Source organism: Amborella trichopoda, chromosome 8 (genome assembly GCF_054954075.1).
Source record: "Amborella trichopoda isolate Santa Cruz 75 chromosome 8, AtrichopodaSantaCruz75HAP2 v2.0, whole genome shotgun sequence".
In the NCBI taxonomy this organism is placed as follows: Eukaryota; Viridiplantae; Streptophyta; class Magnoliopsida; order Amborellales; family Amborellaceae; genus Amborella; species Amborella trichopoda.
The window spans coordinates 12,162,978-12,182,573 of NC_142343.1; the positions used below are offsets into that span (position 1 = coordinate 12,162,978).

General features: G+C 33.7%; 2 protein-coding genes and 1 long non-coding RNA gene across 4 annotated transcripts; all 3 read left to right on the forward strand.

Annotated features, from left to right (window-relative positions):
- Positions 1–447: 447 nt before the first annotated feature.
- Positions 448–2,557, forward strand: LOC105420783 (uncharacterized). Of its 2 annotated transcripts, none has more exons than XR_016060551.1 (3): positions 448–657; positions 807–897; positions 1,878–2,557. It is a non-coding gene; the product is annotated as an uncharacterized LOC105420783 (long non-coding RNA). The 2 variants fall into 2 exon arrangements; XR_016060552.1 differs by having other exon boundaries at positions 493–657; positions 807–860.
- A 2,094-nt stretch (positions 2,558–4,651) lies between these two features.
- Positions 4,652–5,386, forward strand: LOC148780792 (histone H2B-like). The gene has a single exon (XM_088873567.1). The coding sequence runs from the start codon at positions 4,685–4,687 to the stop codon at positions 5,129–5,131; it is 447 nt and encodes a 148-aa protein (XP_088729693.1). The 5' UTR covers positions 4,652–4,684; the 3' UTR covers positions 5,132–5,386.
- Positions 5,387–14,606: 9,220 nt separating this feature from the next.
- On the forward strand, positions 14,607–15,344 carry LOC18435981 (putative histone H2B.3). The gene has a single exon (XM_006846013.4). The coding sequence runs from the start codon at positions 14,726–14,728 to the stop codon at positions 15,143–15,145; it is 420 nt and encodes a 139-aa protein (XP_006846076.3). The 5' UTR covers positions 14,607–14,725; the 3' UTR covers positions 15,146–15,344.
- Positions 15,345–19,596: the final 4,252 nt, after the last annotated feature.

The following is a 19,596-nucleotide window of genomic DNA, read 5'->3' on the forward strand; positions in this document are numbered from 1 at the left end:
CACAGAAATCATGAACTTTTAAACTTTCCAGGAGCTTATCAAACACATCAACTAGGAACTTCTTAACTTCCTAGAGAGGTTATCAAACACAGAAACTTACAGTTCATGAACTTGCTTCCGGTTATCAAACAAACCCTTAGTATACGAGGTCGTAATTGTTTATAACCATTGGATGTAAAATCCAATAGATTGATGTGACAACATTCGAGAAAATTTATTTTAGATTTTGTGCCCAATCAATGATACATCTTCAACCATCCAATTTTATATTTAATGGTTAATAATGATTGTCATCTCCTTATATCAAAAAAAAATAGTCACTACTCTTTCCAAAAAACAATGGTGCTTGATAACATGAAGTTGCTTCCCAAATGTTAGAACTTACCTGTTACTGTTCATCTTTTGTGTTTGATAAAAAACAGTAAGATAAGTAAATAACTTCCACTTACTGTTCATGTTCTGAGCTTTATATATACAAAAGGTTCCATAAAAAAGGTCGGAACTCGAAAATGGAACTTTATATCAAAGCTCCTCCGGATAAAATTGTGCCCTAAATACAAAACTGTCATTCTCCTCTCTTCGCACTCAGTTGCTCAGCCGGACCCCTCTATTCGCATTCAGCCTCTCTCTAGCAACCACAACCATTTGTGCTACCAGGTAACTCTCTCCTTTCTCTCTCTATCTTTAAGAAAGAAGCATCAGAAAGAAAACCAGAAAACGAGAAAAGTTTGCCCTTTCGTCATATTTCTCTTTCTAAATCACCATCTTTGGTTCTCTCTCTCACTTGCTCCTCTTTTCCTTCAAAGGAGCCAAGAGTCCAAGAAGATGGAGGAGGAAGCAAAGAGCAGAGATGGCAAGAGGTATGCTAGTGAGCTCTAATTCTATGTTCTTCTCGAGGTATGTTAGTGAGCTCTGATTCCATGTTCTTGATCTCTCTCTCTTTCCCCTGGATCTCTTCGTTTATCCTTTTATGAACTGATTCTTTTTCTATATCTAATTTTCTCTAAAGGACCCAATGCTTTTCCCCCTGGTTTACATTCCTTGGGTTTCCATACGAGAGAGGGGTTCAAGGTGGTTTACTTCCGATTTTGAACCGATTATTTGTGATACCTCCTTAAGTCTTGAACTGATTTAAGAATTTTGTGTTGGAATCTTATGATTGGATATTTTGTATCAGAAGAAAGGGCCATAGTTAATTGAGATTTGGCAAATTGTATCTTGAGTTTAATTTTTGATTTTTTGAGTAGATTTATGAGTGATATGGGGCTTAAAGGGGTTTTACATGTGGATCAAAAGGAATTTTCCATAGGGATCCCTGTACTGATGGTTCTCTAACAACTTGTTTAACACCAGGATGAATTATCCCTTCATGTTTTTTTGGTTCCTGATGGATTTCCATCATTAGATTATCTCGTGTTTGTGGATTTTTTTATTTCAATTAGAATCTGAACATCGCCTGGAAAAATATTACTTGTTTTTACAATACTAGTAATTGTAATTGATCATCCTTTGTCTCTGACAAATTGTCTTACAAGTTTGTATTTCAGTGATGAGAACAAAATTTTTTATAGTTGTATGCAAAAATTAACTTAGGTTATTTAGGGCTTCGTGTCCCGGTTCGGACCTTGGATTCTCTTGTTGTAAATTTTCTGATTCTTTATTTTTTTGTTTTGAATGGTGGATTGAAACTTTGTTTTTTTGTTTTGATGCGTCTATTTCTCTTTTATGTCAACCTTCCTTTTTAGTTCTGCAAAAGACTTCAAACATATAATAGCTTTTTTTATCTTTTTCCAGTGATTGTTATGTATTCATGCTAGAGGTTTAGGATTTGGTGATGTATGTGGATTAAACATAACAACTTTTGTAAAATATTGCAGGATGAATAATTATCAAAATTCTCTTGAGAAGTAATACAGTATCCTTTGGGAATACAGGTTGATGTAGTTGTTGCCTATGCAATATTGCACAACTATATCATGATGACACAAGGAGTTGATAGCAATAGAGAGTTGCATTTTCGAAGGAGGGTTGAAAGACGACTAGTAGTTGAAGGAGACAATTTCTTGCGATTGACTCAGGGGCAAGCTCATGATGATGGTGTCAGTCTACCAAATGCCATGACGACACAGCTGTGGGGGCCTACCCAAATCGCTAGAAGTTTTTTGGCACATTTCTTATGTTGAAATTGGTTTACTTGCATTAAGTAGTTGAGCTATTCAAGTTTTGTAAAAAGCTCTATGACATTTGGTGAGCATTAGATGTGCTACCTTATTGTCGTTTTGAGAGAAAGTTTGGATTATCTGAGAACCATATTGTTGTTTTGATGAGAGTTTGGATTATCTAAGAAGGTCTATTTGGTGTGTTATGTGTGAGAATTGTATGACATTTCATTTTCAGTGTATGTATTGTTTTAGTGGCTGTGTGCATGACTTGTTAGTGTATGTATTGTTTTAGTGGTTGTGTGCATGACTTGTTAGTGTATGTATTGTTTTAGTGGTTGTGTGCATGACTTGTGAGATTCAAAATAAAATGTCTTTGATGTTGTATTCTTGTTCAATTGGTTACACTCTTTCTTGACTATTGAGTCTATTGGATTTGATGGCTAATAACTTGGCGTATCTTTTTTCTGTTTAACTGTTAACATGGTGTCTTTTTTATTGTTGGAGACCAGACAATTGTGGTTCCCTATCCAAAATCTAACGCTTCTCTGTCTAAGAAGCCTCTCTCACTTATCAATTAAATTCTCTCTCTCCCTCAATTCAGCTTATTGTATTTCAATTGATATTTTATTTTAAAAAATAATTTTTTTAAAAATTAATAAAAAATAAAAAATATTTAATTCTCAATCTTAAAATTTCAGATGATACCTATAACTTCTATGGCTAATCAAACACATATACCTAAAATTTTATAATCTTCCAACACATTATCAAATGCACTTGATTAGAATTTACTTAACATTTCGGTAAGTTATCAAACACAAAAACCCAAAATTTTTTGAGCATTCCGGTAGATGGAATATGAAACGTAAAAACCCATCTAAGTACGAATCTAAGATTAGAGCTCATTGATGAAACCAGCGTTTTAAAAAACGCCGAGTCGAACCGGACTCGCCCGGTTCGACTCGGAAATAGTGAAAAAGGAACCGGATCGCCCCGAAAATCGGAAATCGTCCGGTTCTAGAGAGAACCGGACGATTCTGTACAGTGAATCGCCGATTCACTGTACGGAATCGGCGAGTCCGAACAGTGAATCGGCGATTCCGTAAGGATTTTTTTTTTTTTTTTTTTTTTTTTTTTTTTTTTTTTTTTTTTTTTTTTTTTTGGTAATCCATGATAGATTTTTTTTGTAATCCATGATCGACTTTTTTGGTTTTTTGTAACCCATAATAGAATTTTTTGTAATCCATGATCGAAATGTTTGTTTTCTTTTCTTGTAATCCATGATCGATTTTTTTGTTTTTTTTTTTTTTTTTGTAACCCATGATAGAATTTTTTGTAATCCATGATCGAATGTTTTGTAATATATGATCGAAATGTTTGTTTTTTTTTTGTAATCCATGATTGAAATGTTTGTTTGTTTTTTTTTAATCCATGATTGAATTTTTTGTTTTTTGCTTTTTTTGTAACCCATGATAGAGTTTTTTGTAATCCATGATTGAATTTTTTGTAATCCATGATCGAACTATTTTTTTCTTTTTTTGTAATCCACGATTGAATTTTTTGTTTTTTTTGTTTGTTTTTTTTTGTAATCCATGATCGAATTTTATGTAATCCATGATCGAATTTTATGTAATCCATGATTGAATTTTTTGAAAATTTGTGATTTTTTTTGTTTAATCCATGATCGAATTTTTTTTTGTAATCCATGATAGAATTTTTTGAAAATTTGTGATTTTTTTTTTAATCCATGATAGATTTTTTTGAAAATTTGTTTTTTTTTTTTTTTAATCCATATTATTCAAAGAGAAAACGAGAGAGATGATGATTCTGAGGCCACCCTATCCCAACCATATTATTCACATATCGAGTCCCAACAGCAACAGTGTAGGGATGAGCACGAAATACTGTAAATTAAATGCTGAATGGCGGTTCATGCAGGGAAAGAACATATCAATATTTGCATATTCATTCAAAAACATGAAAATTCTTAATGGAGTACCCTCATTTTTTATTGAATTCCTAAAAACCAATATTTATAATGAATTTTAATAATTTTTTCGGATTTTTTTAAAGCTTTATTCTGACCGATTCACCCGATTTCGATCCGGATCACCGATTCGCCGATCCGGATCTGTTTTTGAAAAGCCCGATCCGGGTCACCGATCCGGTTTTTAAACCATTGGATGAAACATATCCAAGTAGGAACAGGGGTGAGTCCTAGGTCCTACGAAAAGTATCCTTCCCGTAATTCGAAACGTCAGTCATGAGAACGAACCCGCCAAGTTCGATGATGGATCCGAACCAAAAAAGCACCGGTGGGATTCACCGACGAAATCGGTGCCGTCCAAATCTCATTCCGAGCTTGTCTTATCAACGGTCCAATCTAGGCCATGTCATCGATCCCGGCCCACTCCCATCATCGAATAATACCACCTTTCGAAAATATATATAACCAAAACACGCTTTCAACTTTCCTTCACCGTTTCTTTGGTACTTTCTCTCTCCTTGAACTGAAATCATCGATGGCGCCGAGGGCAGAGAAGAAGCCAGCAGAGAAGAAGCCAGCCTCCGATAAAGAGGAGAAGAAAGTTGCAGAGAAGGCCCCTGCCGAGAAGAAGCCCAAGGCCGAGAAACGCCTCCCTTCAAAAGAGGGAGGAGCTTCAGATAAGAAGAAGAAGAGGTCAAAGAAGAGCATCGAGACCTACAAGATCTACATCTTCAAGGTCCTGAAGCAGGTTCATCCTGATATTGGCATCTCCTCTAAGGCCATGGGCATCATGAATAGCTTCATCAATGACATTTTCGAGAAGCTCGCCCAGGAGTCCTCGAAGCTTGCTCGCTACAACAAGAAGCCCACCATCACTTCGAGGGAGATCCAGACCTCTGTGCGTTTGGTTCTTCCTGGTGAGCTTGCTAAGCATGCAGTTTCAGAGGGGACCAAGGCTGTCACCAAATTCACCAGCTCTTAGGATGTAATTGATTTCTAGGGTTTCTCTTTCTCTCTCTCTCTCTCTCTCTCTACATATATATATATATCCTTCTCTCTGTTTCTCTTGCTAAGGGATGTTTTTGGATGGCCATACGGTGTGTTTGGGGTTCTCTGTAATTTGCCCATGGAGACCATGTTTTACCTTTTATTTTTGAGAGGGATGTAAGGTACTGATGAATATCTCTTTTTGATCATTAAGATGATGAAATTGTTCTATAAACTTATTTTGGGCGAATTTTTTCTATTGAGGTGCATTGTTTTCATTTATTTTTTGTTTTTATTTTGTTGATTTCTGTTATTTGGGGGCTATTATCATGTTCTTTCCATCTCATGAAGGGACTTTCTGATTGGATTTATTTAACGTTTTCATGTGTTGTTAAATGCTAGTGCCTTCTTTTTTCCTTGAAGTTAAAAATGTAATGGGAAGACTAGAGAGAAAAGTAGCAGACAGGGCGAAGCTAGAGAGAACTTGCAGAGGAGAGCCAAGAGAGAACCCCTGGGAGGAGGGGCGAGAGACTGTGAAATGGGAAAGAGTTGGAAACCTAGAGAGAGAAAATGGAGAGGGGAACATGGAGAGACAGAGGTAGAGAACTTGCAGAGGGGAATATAAGAATCTACGAAAATCGATGGTGAAGAAATGAATTCAAAAAATTACTTTTTATATTTTTTGAAAAAGAATTTCCGTATTTAAATTATTGAACTCTAAAAATTTGGATCCAAAATATTTTTGGAGTATGTTTTGTAGGTATGCAGCACAAGAATAGTGTAGATTTGGCCAACTTTTCCTTTTAAGAATCTTCACTTTATTTAAAGGGTGTGGTTTTTGTACCTTCTGCAAAGAAAGGTAAACCATCCAATTAAGGCGAACTTCTAAATTTTATCGTGAGATGTAATTTTAGTGTAAAATATTTTGAGGATTATTGAAAAGTTATTTTTATATCTAATTACAAAATTTTAAATTTCAAAAGTAGTTAAAATCAAGTAGATCTATTAACGTATGAAAATATTGAAGAGTTATGGTAAGGGGTTTATAGTGTAATTTAGTAAGGTACTCAATAAAATTAGACCCTTACATATTTTTGTATATGGAGTTTTTTTTAATAAGAGGTGTGACTTATTCTTTTATGGGTTAACATTTTTTACATTAAACTATTTTTTTAGTAAAGGTATTTTGATTATTAGGATGGATGTGATGTTATTTATTTTTAATGATTAAAAATATCATCGAAAATATTTTTATTAAAAAATGATCAATGTAATGAAGGTGATTTCACATCCATCTGGATAACATCAAATCACTTAAATAAAAAATATCTTTATTAAAAAATTGGTCAATATACAAAACAAGAAGATGGACGGTGTGGATAATGTGTTGCAAAATAAATTATTTTTTTATGACTCAAAATCTATTTTTTTTTTCATATATTCATATATCACATCTAAGATGATCTATTTGAGGTGAACCTTTAATTCTATTTCAAGGTTGCAATCTTAGGTAAACTTTTTTCGTTACGTGAATCTTACATTCCTACGCAATTTTTTTTCTTCTCTTTTGTTCCAAAACTGCCCTTGCTTTTTGGACATTCAGTCTGAAATTTTTTTGGTATCCCTAAAAGGAAAACCCAAAATTTTTTAAACTTTAGGATATTGAAAATATTTTGCCTCAACATTTGTCCGGGACCCATGGATTCCAAAAGAATTTTTGGACCTTCACTGTTTGATTTTTTTAAAACTTTATTATTTTGAAAATCCAAAAATGTGGGCCCAAAGCACAATTTGAGAACAATGGATTCCATAAGAACTTTTGCAATTTTCAATATCCACATATTTTCTAAATTTTTAAATATTGAAAATTGAAAATATTTTTGGCGCAGGGCACAAAAATTTTTGGACTTTCACGATCCAAAATTAAAAAAAGAACTAAATAATACAAATGTTTTATTTTAGATCTTGAAGATTGGAAATATGGGCATAATTATTTAAAAAAATTACAAAAAAAAAAGAAAAAGGTTTGAATGTAATAGTAGATTAGAAAAATTGAAGTAAATTTTAAATAACGTAAATTATAAGGTATATGTGCATAATTTTCTCTAATAAATACTGTAATGTGGTGGTTGATCTTTTAGGTTGTCAGATTTTAACATGTGGATATACCACTGTTTGAAAAGTCGACCGACTAACTCGGACTCAGGGATTGGCAGAACTCGAGTATGCCCGATTGCTTAGGCCATGCAGTGGGTAATTTCTTTACTAATCGCTTGATTTATTGTAAAAATCAACCAATTTATACACTAATCGATACTAAGGCGATTTATTAAAAAAATCGGTGGATTTTTCATTATTGTATTACAATCTCTCTCTTGGGCTGGGGCTACTTCGCCAACCTCCCTCTCTCTCCCCTACTATTCTCTCGCCCCCTCTTTCTCTCGTTTTCCCCCCTCTCTTGGTTTCCCTCTCATAGACTCTCTCCCTTTCTCTCTCTATTTTCTTCTCAAATTAAATGTTCTAGACCAAAAATATAAATATGCTTTTATTCTTAAATTACTAAAGCACGATGTGAATTTAATAATTTATAAAGCTGCTTTTATTTTTAAACTAGTTTTTTAGTATAAAAATTTTCTAGTTCATTGTAAAAGTATTGTTTAAATTTTGTCATGAAACCCAATTTTTCTTATAATTGTTTTGGGATTTTTTACCCCCATTTTTTTAATTATAAACCTCAGCACTATTCGGCCGACAAACTCGGAGGTAGTCCAATTAATTGGCATATATATATATATATATATATGGAAAACATTATACAATGCTTATAACCGAAAATGAACAATGATTTCTCCTACCCCCATTACCGTCCAAAGTTCATCGTGCGGTCACGATTATTCGGTAGCGTTTTATTTTTTATTTTTTTTATATAAATCGAAATGACCTAAAATTTGGAGTGTTTATTCATAAAAAATAAAAAAATATTTTAAAAATATAAAAAAAATATTTTACATGTCCGAATCGACCGACACACCAAATCACTTTATTTTTCTTACCAAACCGAAAAACACTCTAAAGCGAAAATAACAAGATTGGCTTTCCTACTCCTACCTTGTCCTAGTACCGCACACTAGGATTTAAGCAATCCAACTTATGAATCATTCTGATCCCTCGGTGTCCTACCTTATCCTAGTACCCGCCCACGATAGCGCCTTAAGCAATCCAACTTATGGGTCATTCTGATCCATGAGTATGCAAACTCAGGTTTTGCATGCTCAAGTAATCTGACAGAAAAAGCTCGTTGACAACTCTTTTTTCTCCAAAATCAGAAAAAGGTAGTTGGTGGGTTGGCATACTTAGAGAGTACAAATTGGGGTTAGGCCATGAATGTTGTGCTCCTTGGGGGAGTAGTGTATTCATGATAGGACTGGTCCTCAAATCGATGGACTGGTCCACTTAAAACTAGACCAATAGGCACTCCAACAGGTCAAACCTTTTTTATATATAAGTAATTAAAAAATTGATTTTAGCCCAAAATGTTGCGTGACATTGAAAATTTTGTAGACAGGTGCTACATTTGTCAAGCCTCCAAAGGAATTGAGCAAAAAACCATGCTTTATACTCCATTACGAGTACCAGCTACACCATAGGAAGATGTTAGTATGGATTTTGTATTGGGGTTACCAAGAACATAGAGAGGTATGGATTTAATGTGTACGTTGAATTAATTTCTAAGGCGGTGTTTTTATGAGGAGATAACAGTTGGGTTTATGTGGCCTTTAAAGGCTTTATGAGTGACTTTTAGGAGACGTTTGATATAGTGGATCATGAACTCAGTGAGAGTATGGTCCCTCATAGACCATATCATGCAAACAAGGCTTACAGATACCGGACTGTGCTTGACGGTCTAGGCAAATCGGTTGAGAAAAACCATATTGCCTGGGCATAGAAAATAAACCGAGAAGGGTTCTAGTGGGTTATCCCTTGATGAGGTCGGAGTATGCGATGAAAGAGCGGAGGGACTGTGTGACCCTTGTGTGTGATGGTGGCCTACAAAGTCGGGGGCCAAAACCTCATCCATGTACCATCATACGGCACGCATATTGATAAATTGTTCAAGAAAGCGAGCGATCCACCTTTTAAGGTGAAATGTATGCATGTGCGAGAGATACTCTTCTGCACCATAGATGTGTGGTCGCATAGGGCCTAAGTGATATTGACTCGCCTTTAGGGGAGAACTTGGAATCCACAGACTGAAATTGCGATCCCTTGACTTATCGACAAGACTTTAGTGACCCACTAACAAGCCCCTGCTTGGGCTGTTGGTCATGGGTAATGTTGGGTCCACATGATAAAGTAAGCGTGATTTGTAGTCCACAATTGAAGGTGGAGTGCCCTATTAATGATTTAATTCTTTGACCATATAGATCATTTTCCCATCAAATTAATTTAATTATATTTTTTTATGGTAGATATTATTTTAGAATTATTATTTGAATTTTTATAAATTTCTGGATATTTTATTTATGAAATTCGGGTTTATAAAATGAAAGATATTGATTTTTAATGATTTAAATATTTAAATAATATTTTAAAATTTATTTTTAAATATATGAAATTTTATGGGGCCCCATTCTGTACATGGGCCCACCATATTCTAGAAGGTGGGGCCCATAAGCCCCTAGGGTGGCACGCCACCTTTTGAGAGTTGATTAGGTGTTATGGGTGGCACTTCTCTCTCTTTATAGGATTTGTTGATATATTTTATCTAAAATTGGTTTGAATTGATAAAGTGTTTTATGATTTGAGTAAATCTTTTAGAAGGCCTATAAGGCTTATGGATATATATTTTTGTCAGACCCCAAGGTTCTTAAGATTCTCAATGTGCGACTGACTATTCTTATACTCTCTATATATAGAACAAATTTAAATTTCTTCTAGTATATTCGCACTAAAACAAGTTTTTTCTATTTCTTTTAATCTCTACAAAATCTGCTCACAACTGATATTATACATGAAGGCTAGGTATATACATTTCTTGATGGGACAAAAATTACAATAGTGCATTTGATCAAAATTTACAAGAGGAAGGTCAATCATGCCTACAAATTCTTCCAAGATGGTCCTGCTGCAATCGAACGATGAGATTGCAATTACCCTGAAAAAAACATTTACCATAGTTTTATGAGTTGACTACTCAGTAAGTGATCATCATGGTCCTAAAAAATAATCATGGTTGGAAGATATCAGTACTTTCAAATGGAAAATCTATTAAAAAATAATGCGAGCAAAAATAATAATTTTATTAAAAGTTTTATTTTTCAAGACAATGAGGTCACTTACACATAAAATTTATAAAATAAAGATGCTCGACATAAATATCACTATTTTATTAAAAATAGATTATTTTTCAGGAAGATGATGTCCCTTACCTTTATATCTCACTTTGAGATGAGAGAAAATTTAAAAATAGTCAGTTTGATTTTAAATATGACATAGATTACTTATCATATCGCATCATTGAGGCCAGAAAGGTTCTTTGGCTCCGAACATGCTCATGCGTGGACCGAATTTAAAAATTCATCATTAACTGCATGATGCCGTAAGATGGTCATCAAACCGTCCATGCTTAACATAGATGTTCCTCGTCCTTTGGAACCCTTGTCGCCCAATTGAAAGAAGCTTCAGTGAGAGATTACTAATGCTACACCACCAACAATTGACAGAAGCAGCTCAGAGAGTAGGCAGCTCAGCACTTTTCATGGGAGAGCTGCCTACTTTTCTATAAGAAAAAAAACAGAAGAAAAGAATAGGCAGCTCAAAGGACAGACAACTGAGAAGAATGGTTTGATTGTGTGGGTAAAGAGAACGCTCATATTAATGAAAAGAAAAGGTTGCCCAATGTATGAGCAGCAGGCAGAGGTAAGATTGCATTGCAATGAACTGATATTGGGCTTCTTGTATAGACCAGTTGAACACATGAGATAGACCCGTTGACCACATGATAGGAACGATTGGGAAGGGAAAGACATTCACGACCGGTTTGTTATATGTTGAAATATATACCAAACGAATACTAGAGCCCAAGCAGAGCTAATCAACCTATTGGAACTCGATTTTGAATGGGCAAGTGCTAGCCCTAACCCTAACCCTAAAATCAGGCCCTTCAAAGAGTGAGTTTTTCATAGAAGGGGAAACTCCATTACCAAAACAAGAGGTCATTTGCTTAAGAAGAGCAGGCAGGGCCAGTATTAGGTCTAAGGTGAAACCCTTTTTGGTGTGGGTTGATCTAGGCCATGACTGAATCTTGGGGGAAGTCTGTAAGTGGGTTTGCATGGGCTTTTGGGCTTCAAGAATGGGTTGTAAGAAGAGAGAGAGAAATTGGAGTGAGTGGGTGGAGAGTACAAAGTGTCCGTGAACATGCCTTGTATAAAATCATCAAGGACATACATAGAGATAGAGAGTTTCGTTGCTGTTTATGGTGTTAAAGAGTTCCTTCCTCATCTCTCCTGTGGTTCAGGCTTGCCTGCTCGCAGAGCTGTTTCATCTTGATTCCTAGAGAGAGAAAGTGGCTGCCTTCAGATGAACTTTATCTCTATGTCTCACCTGCACACATTATCTGTGGCGAGGATGGATTCGTGAAGGTGGCGATGCGATTTGTTTGTGAAATCTGCTGCCTCTTCCAGAATGGGGAGAAACCAGCAGCCATTCCTCTTCTTGAGCTATGAATTCGTTACTCTAAGAGAGAGGTGGAGAGGGTTAAAATGGGAGGCTAATAAAATTATAGCACCCAATACTATGTCCATGTCCATGACACATTGAAATAGGATGGCAACAAAACACTTCACATACTCATCTTAAGGCAACGTCACATCTTAATTCATGTGTCCTTAAGGCAAAACAAAACGCTTAGGGCAACCTCAAAGAGAGGAACGAGTGGTCCTCTTGGGCCATATAATAAAAGTGGTCTACTTTAGAAATGGTTCACAAAACATCCAAAATGAAATTACTGTAAGAAAACTAACCCTCCTAACCTAAATGAAAGGATGCGTAAATTAATGGACCCCCCCATGGTGCATTTTGACACAGTGAACTATCGTTCTAAAATATTTTTTTATTCGAAGTATTTTATTAAATTTATTTTATATTTATATTTATCAACACTATTATTATTATTTTTTAGTTCCACAAATTTAGGGTCGTTACAATTTTAGATAGAGCACAATAGTTTTTTCATTAATTTTTATTTGATGGGATAATGATCAAAGGAAAGGGGAAATAATGGTTCCGTACATTCCGTAAATTGATGATCCATCTATGGAATAAATGGCTTAGATCTCTCACCCTACAAGTCACCTTTGATCGACGGTTCAGATTCAATCTAGTGAGACAAGCAATGAAAACCCTAGACCACTCTCTCATTTTCTCATGCACCTCTCTCTCTCCTCTCTCATGCCCCATTCTCTCTCTCTCCCTCATTTTTAATGGGATTTGGCTTTACCTCGAGCTGAATTTGCATTCAATAGGTTCCATAATCAAACTACGAACAATGATGATAGTCTTTATCATCTATTGTTTCACTATGTGTTCTTACAGGGTGTATAGAGGTCTGTTGCAAGGCGGTATGGCAAGCGTTTCACCCTGGTATTTTTGTTGGTATTTTGGTCATATTATATTAAGAAGCTGATTGGTCTTTTTAATATTTAGACTTCTATTTTCTTCACAATAATTTGATTTTTATGGGAGAAACGAAATAGGATAATCTTTAAATCCAAGGTCTACCATAAAGGAATAAATTGTTAAGCAGATTTCTTCTCATATTAAGGAGATGACATATACGAAAAGTGAGCTTTTCATTTGTCAGAGAGCAATGATCGATAATCTCGAGATAACATGGTGTTAGCAGAAACCCAGATCCACTATTCCGATGGCTTGGTCTTATCTTGAGCCCCAACATTTCAAGTTGAATATCGATGGAGCGTCTTGCCAGAGCCCAAGTTTAGCCGGTACTGGTGGTGTTATCAAAAATAGTAATAGTGCTTTTGTCACTGCCTTTGCAATCTATTTGATATTGCCTCGAACAATTACGTAGAGTTTCTTGCTTTTGAAGATGAACTTCATCTGTATACCCAGAAGGATTGCTTTCCGATTCATCCTTACTGATGAATATCATTCATGATCATTGTCGTTTCCTGTGAAAGTTACAGATGGTTGGAACTTATTGTCAGATGAGACTTTCGAATCATACACGGTCAATTTCCCATATTTTTTGTGGGGCCAACATTGTAGCCAATGCCCCTACTAAGAAAGTTTCTTTTAGTTATGAAGCTACTATTTGGTGCTCTCGACCGTCAGACTTTATTTGTCTGCCTTTACATTGAAAACTTGATTAAAAATATGGGACTTTTCAGTAATAATTATAAAAATTTGAACTTACACAAAAATTAAACATTCAAGGAATTTATTAGGAAATTACATGATTCTATTGCAAAACCGATATAAGTATGATATCATTATTTTAAAGTTGAAGTGCGTCGGTGAAGAAGAATCAGGTGCATCGTGTTCCCCATTAGAGAGAGAAAGCAAACGGTTCCAAAGAGAGGGAAAGAAAATTTTTAAATAAAAAAAATGCAGCAAAAAAGCGAAGAATGCATGTCAAGAAAAGCTTCTCATTTAGGGTGACGATTTTTGTCAAAATCTTGAGATCGTTTAGATTAAAGAATTTGGGAAGATTTTGAAAATAAAATATCAAGTGTGGTCAAAATTGAAAAGAGAAGGAAAAGAGGAAGAAAGAATCACGCCAAAGAATAGCAAGATTGAAAACTATACTTGGGAGGATTGAAAACTATACTAGGGAGCATAATTTATTTCTACTCCCTTCATTAGAAGACCAACTTGGGAGGATTTTTTTAATCTGAAATTTTGTAAACTACTTAAAAATTATTATTATATTTTTAAAAAAAATGAAATTTGAGTTTTTCTAACACTTAGATCTCACCATCTAAAAAAAGTACTATTATTCTAAAAAAAAAAAATTGAAATTTGAGTTTTTTTAACACTTAGATCTCACCATCTTAAAAATTGAATGGTATTTATTCAATCTCGAGACTTTTTTTTTTTCAAGTACATGGAAGGTACAATTTGGAAAATTAATTTTTATATTAAGAGTAATATATGGGTTGAAGAGGTTAATCCCCAAGATTGGGGTTCCTAAAACTAATTATAAGTGAGATTTTAGGCGAGGCTTTCTACTCCAATATTTTGTCATATATAATTTTTCCTCTAGTGTTTGGACTCGTCTACCAACGAGAAGAGATCCCCACGTTTGAACGCAACATCGCGCACCCTCCAATCTCCTTTACCTCCTCTCCGAATCTACGGTTCAGAACCATCCATGTCAGCCATCCTCGCACTTCCCTTCCAGCCAATGATAACCCGTCTACTGAAAGTATATATTCAAAACGCATTCGCTTCCTCTTACTATCGTTTCTTCTTCTTCTCTCTGCAATAACGCCCTCGCCCTCTTTTTCACTTTCTACTTTCTCTCTTTATAGTATTCATTTTCTCTCTCTAAGCACTGCCAAAATCATCAATGGCGCCCAAAGCTGAGAAGAAGCCCGCTGAGAAGAAAGTTGCAGAGAAAGCCCCCGCTGAGAAGAAGCCCAAGGCCGAGAAACACCTTCCTTCGAAAGAGGGAGGAGCTTCCGATAAGAAGAAGAAGAGGTCGAAGAAGAGCATCGAGACCTACAAGATCTACATCTTCAAGGTCTTGAAGCAGGTTCACCCTGATATCGGTATCTCCTCTAAGGCCATGGGCATCATGAACAGTTTCATCAATGACATTTTTGAGAAGCTAGCTCAGGAGGCCTCGAAGCTTGCTCGATACAACAAGAAGCCCACCATCACTTCTAGGGAGATTCAGACCTCTGTGCGTTTGGTTCTTCCTGGTGAGCTTGCTAAGCATGCAGTTTCAGAGGGTACCAAGTCTGTCACCAAGTTCACCAGCTCTTGAATGTATAGCTTGAATTTGAATTCTAGGGTTTCTCTGTCTCTAGGTTTCTTTTTTGGGTTCACGATATGGCGTTTCTAGGGTTTGTTTAGTTCATCACTGATCTATCCTTGAAGATCAAAGTTTTTCATTTAATTGATGGAATGTAAAGTAGTAATGGCACATTTTGGGAATTATAATGATGATCAGTGAATTTCTTTCTTATTTTGTGTTTTTTGCATTGTTCAACTGCAGTTCTTATTTATTTTTTATCTTCAATTTAAGTGCCTTATGGAATATTGTTATAAGTTCCTCGTGTTTCGCTTTAATTTCCATTGTGTTTCTCTCTCTAATTGTTCTTCTTTTCTATCTTCATTTTGCTTTGCTATCTTTGTTTTCCACATGCATTGAAGAGAAGCAGAACAGATCCCATAACCACATGTGCTTGAACAATCTTCTGTTAGTTTCTGTTGGTTTCTGTTAGTTTCCGATCTGAGTCCCTTTTTGTTTTTCATTTTATTCCTCGTACATTATAATTTTTCTGTTTTTTTGGCACTTTTCTTTTTAGTTTCCTGTTTATTTTGCTTCAAATCAGTGGAAGAGATCGTCTCATGTTGAATTATAAATTATACATATTTTATTTATACGTATGAAATACCTGTTTTTCATTTTATACATATAAAATAAAATGCGAGAAAATACCTGGTGAAAATACCTATTTCGAACCCCCCATTGTACGTATCTCAAAACATATTATTCTCCTGCGCATTGTTCATTTACTCTCTCAGATAAAATTCCATTTATAATTAATTTTAGGATTCCCGATTTTGGAAATGTAAGCTTTTTGAATTATTGATTCTTTCAATTTTTTTTGTTTGAGAATAATCATTTATTGGTTCTTAAGTGGTTCCTAAACTTTCAGTTTGAAGAAAAATCTTTCCCAATTAGGTCTTTGAGTGAGGGAGTAGATGTACACTATGGTCCAGTGTATGTGCTCTGTACTCATATAGAAGGAACAAAAGTGAGAAATCAAATTAAGGAGATGATTGTACGTCTTCTTAAATTACAGCAAGATGTACTTTCAAATATTATCAAAGATGTCATTTCAGTGCCAAAAATCCTTGTTATGGTTTGAAAATTTATTTTAATATTAAATTATAAAATTTAAAATCCAAGAAAATGGACTTTCAGATTGGAAGAAGCACAAATTTCTTGTTTTTGAAAATGGACTTTCATATTGGAAGAAGACTAATTTCTTGAATTTGAAATCATTTTTTATTCGTACCCATATTATAATATCTGCAGCAAAATGAACTTTCAGATTGGAAGAAAAATTCTTGAGTGTACTTGTTAAATAAAATAAAAGCGTGGGTTGGGAGAATAAGGTCATCTTATTTTATAGTAGACCTCTTGCTGGTTTATTATGAATCTATATTTCACCAACTAACTCATCTAATTTCATGGCCACCTTCTCCTTTCAGCAGAGTCCCCTATAAGCTTCTTTCACTTCTCTTTCATCCCTCTTCTTAAACTCCATAACTTTCTCAAACTCTCTCTTTAACTCTTCCTCTTCATCATCCTTTCTCTCCCTCCATTCTCTCTCTCCCCTCTTAATTTTTTCTTCCTCTCTCTATCCCACCCACATTTCTCTCTCTTCCCCTCCCCCCCTCCATATGCATGCAAATACATTAACTCTCCTCTCTCTCTTCCTTGTTGAGTGCAGTTTGTATAGAGCCGAGGCTCTAAACATTCAAAGTAAAGTGCACTTTTAAATAATGTCGAGAAATGTGGTTTCAATATTGAAAATATTTATGATAGCCTTAAAATATATTTTCATTTCGAAATATAACATTTAAAGCTTAAAAAATAGTGTAGATCAAACAAATCTATGAAAATTCGAAAAATATTGAAAATTGACTATCAAAAAATGCATTACAAGATGCAATATTTCTAAAATCTTGAAAATTGATGGTCCATGTATCTTGATGTCAAGATGATCAGTTTGAAGATGTTTGGGCATCAAAACGTCTTTTAGTGAAATTTTTGAAGTGGGCTCTAATTTGATTGTTTAGAGCTCTATACAAACTTTTTCGTTCTTAATAAAAAGCATATTTATAATAATTTTACATTATAAATAACACCTTTTTTGCATTTTAAATTATACTTATTTTCCATTATACCTATTTTACATTATAATCATAGTTAGAAACATGAAAATAAGTGTAATCCAAAATAGGTATAAAAATCGTACTTATTTTGATAATTGTAAGTTATAATTATCAATTTAAATTCATTTATTTTTATTAATAGATTTTTTAAAATTTGACTTTTTAAAACTAGTAAAACAAAGTTATTCTAAATATGATTTATACTTGATGAGAATTTTTATTTTTAATATATATTTTTTAGCTTTTTAAATAAATGTTTGGAAATACTATAAATGCAAAAGAAAAAGCATACAATGAGATCATTTATCTTTAGTATAAAATGACCACAATTAATCTTGTCCATTGGATGTGAAATTAGATGGCTAAGCTCAAACATCGAAAGAAATTTTTTCGAATTTGTAACACACCCAAGCCATCATCATATTTCACATGGGACGGTTGTAAGAGATTGTGACTTATTTATATTAAAGGTAAATGGTCTCATTGTATACAATCCCAATTAAATAACTTACTAAATTGGATATGATTTTTCAATACATATTATTTTTATTAGATACTCCTTTTTAGCCACGGATGTGGTTTGCATAAGATTGTAACCTTAATCAATCAACCTAACGTACACCTAATCATAAGATGAAATTTTAGTATTAAAACTTCTTAAGATGGTTGGAGAATCCATTTTCATCCCTAATTATAAAATTTTAAAATTTAAAAACAGATCAAATCAATTAGATCTATAAACACATAAAAATCTTGAAAATGGACTGTCCAAATAAGCTGTTGCAAGATGCACTATTTTTGTAAATCAAAATCTTTTTTGTTTTTTATATTCATACATCTTGATGTCGAGATGATTTATTGGAGGGTTTTGCTACATGAAAGCAACCTTTTCCAATGAATTTTTTCGCATTTAATTTAATGAATGAAGGACTCAATTGTTATTTTTTCTAAAGAAAATGGTCATTTTATAAAAATTCTCAAGTAATTATTGTTACTTTTGCCACATGCTTCAGTTATTTTGTCTTGGAAATTTGTACGACGTGCTCGTGTAAGAGTATATTGTACACGGGTGCAGTTGGCATACAGATGCATATGTAGGCGTAGAGGTAAGGTGCACCTTGAAATTTTATCACGGTGTATAATTGTGATGTAAAATGTTCTTAGGATTATCTAAAAATCTATTTTTATATCTAATTATAAAATTTGAAATTTAAAAAATGGTTAAAATCAAGTGGATCTATAAACATATGAAAATCTTGAAAATGGACGGTGTAGATAATATGTTGTAAAATGCATTATTTATAAGACTTAAAATCTTTTTATTTTTCATACATACATCTCGATGTCAAGATGATCGATCAAAGGGTTTTTCAACATTAAAACTACCTTTTATGATTGATTTTTTAGGGGCATCCGTAGTTCTACATTATAAGGTAGCATCTATATAAACTTTTTCCATTATACAATTACTCTATCAAAAATGGAAAATGTTTATATAAGGGTGAGGCCCTAAATATCAAATTAAGGTGCACATCAAAAATTCATTATAAAAGGTTGCTTTAATGCCCCAAAATCCCCAAATTGATAATCTCAATCTCAAGATGTATAAACACGAGAAAAAATGGATTTTAAGTATTGAAAATAGTACACATTGTAATGAATTTCTAGATTCGTCAATTTTCAAGACTTTCAAGTGTTTTATAGATATGTTTGATCCATAGTATTTTTGAAGCTTTAAATTTTATAATTAGATACATAAGTAAATTTTGAAACTATCACGAATATTTTCAGCTTTGAAACAATATCTTTCGATAATATTTAAAGTTGCGCCATTGTTTGGAACGTCAGCATTATACAAACTACACCCAGTAGAAAGCAATAAGTATTTTTGAGATCTAATATTTAGAAATTCACTTTTAATCACAAATAAATACTTTTAGTACCGAAAATTAAACTTTTCATTTTCTAAAAATTGTATATATTATATATATATTTTTTATTCAAAGTAAATATACCCAGGGATACGTTTTTGCCACGTGACATAGGAATGAATGCTATAGGTTTTTTTCTTTGGAAATTTTGTACAACATGCTTCTATGAGAGTATACTGTACAATTACTCTACCAGAAAGTGATGATTATTTTTGAGATGTAATATTTAGAAATCCGCTTTTAGTAAAAAATATAAATTTTAGTACGAAAATTTAAATTCTTTATTTTTTTAAATTCTATGTATATTTTCAATCCAAATCGGGTGTAACCTAAAGAACACAACTAACTTGATAGTTGTATATACACTTACAATATG

Coding starts and splice junctions, on each gene's coding strand:
- LOC148780792 (XM_088873567.1), top strand. CDS start 4,685: ATGGCGCCGAGGGCAGAGAAGAAGCCAGCAGAGAAGAAGCCAGCCTCC.
- LOC18435981 (XM_006846013.4), top strand. CDS start 14,726: ATGGCGCCCAAAGCTGAGAAGAAGCCCGCTGAGAAGAAAGTTGCAGAG.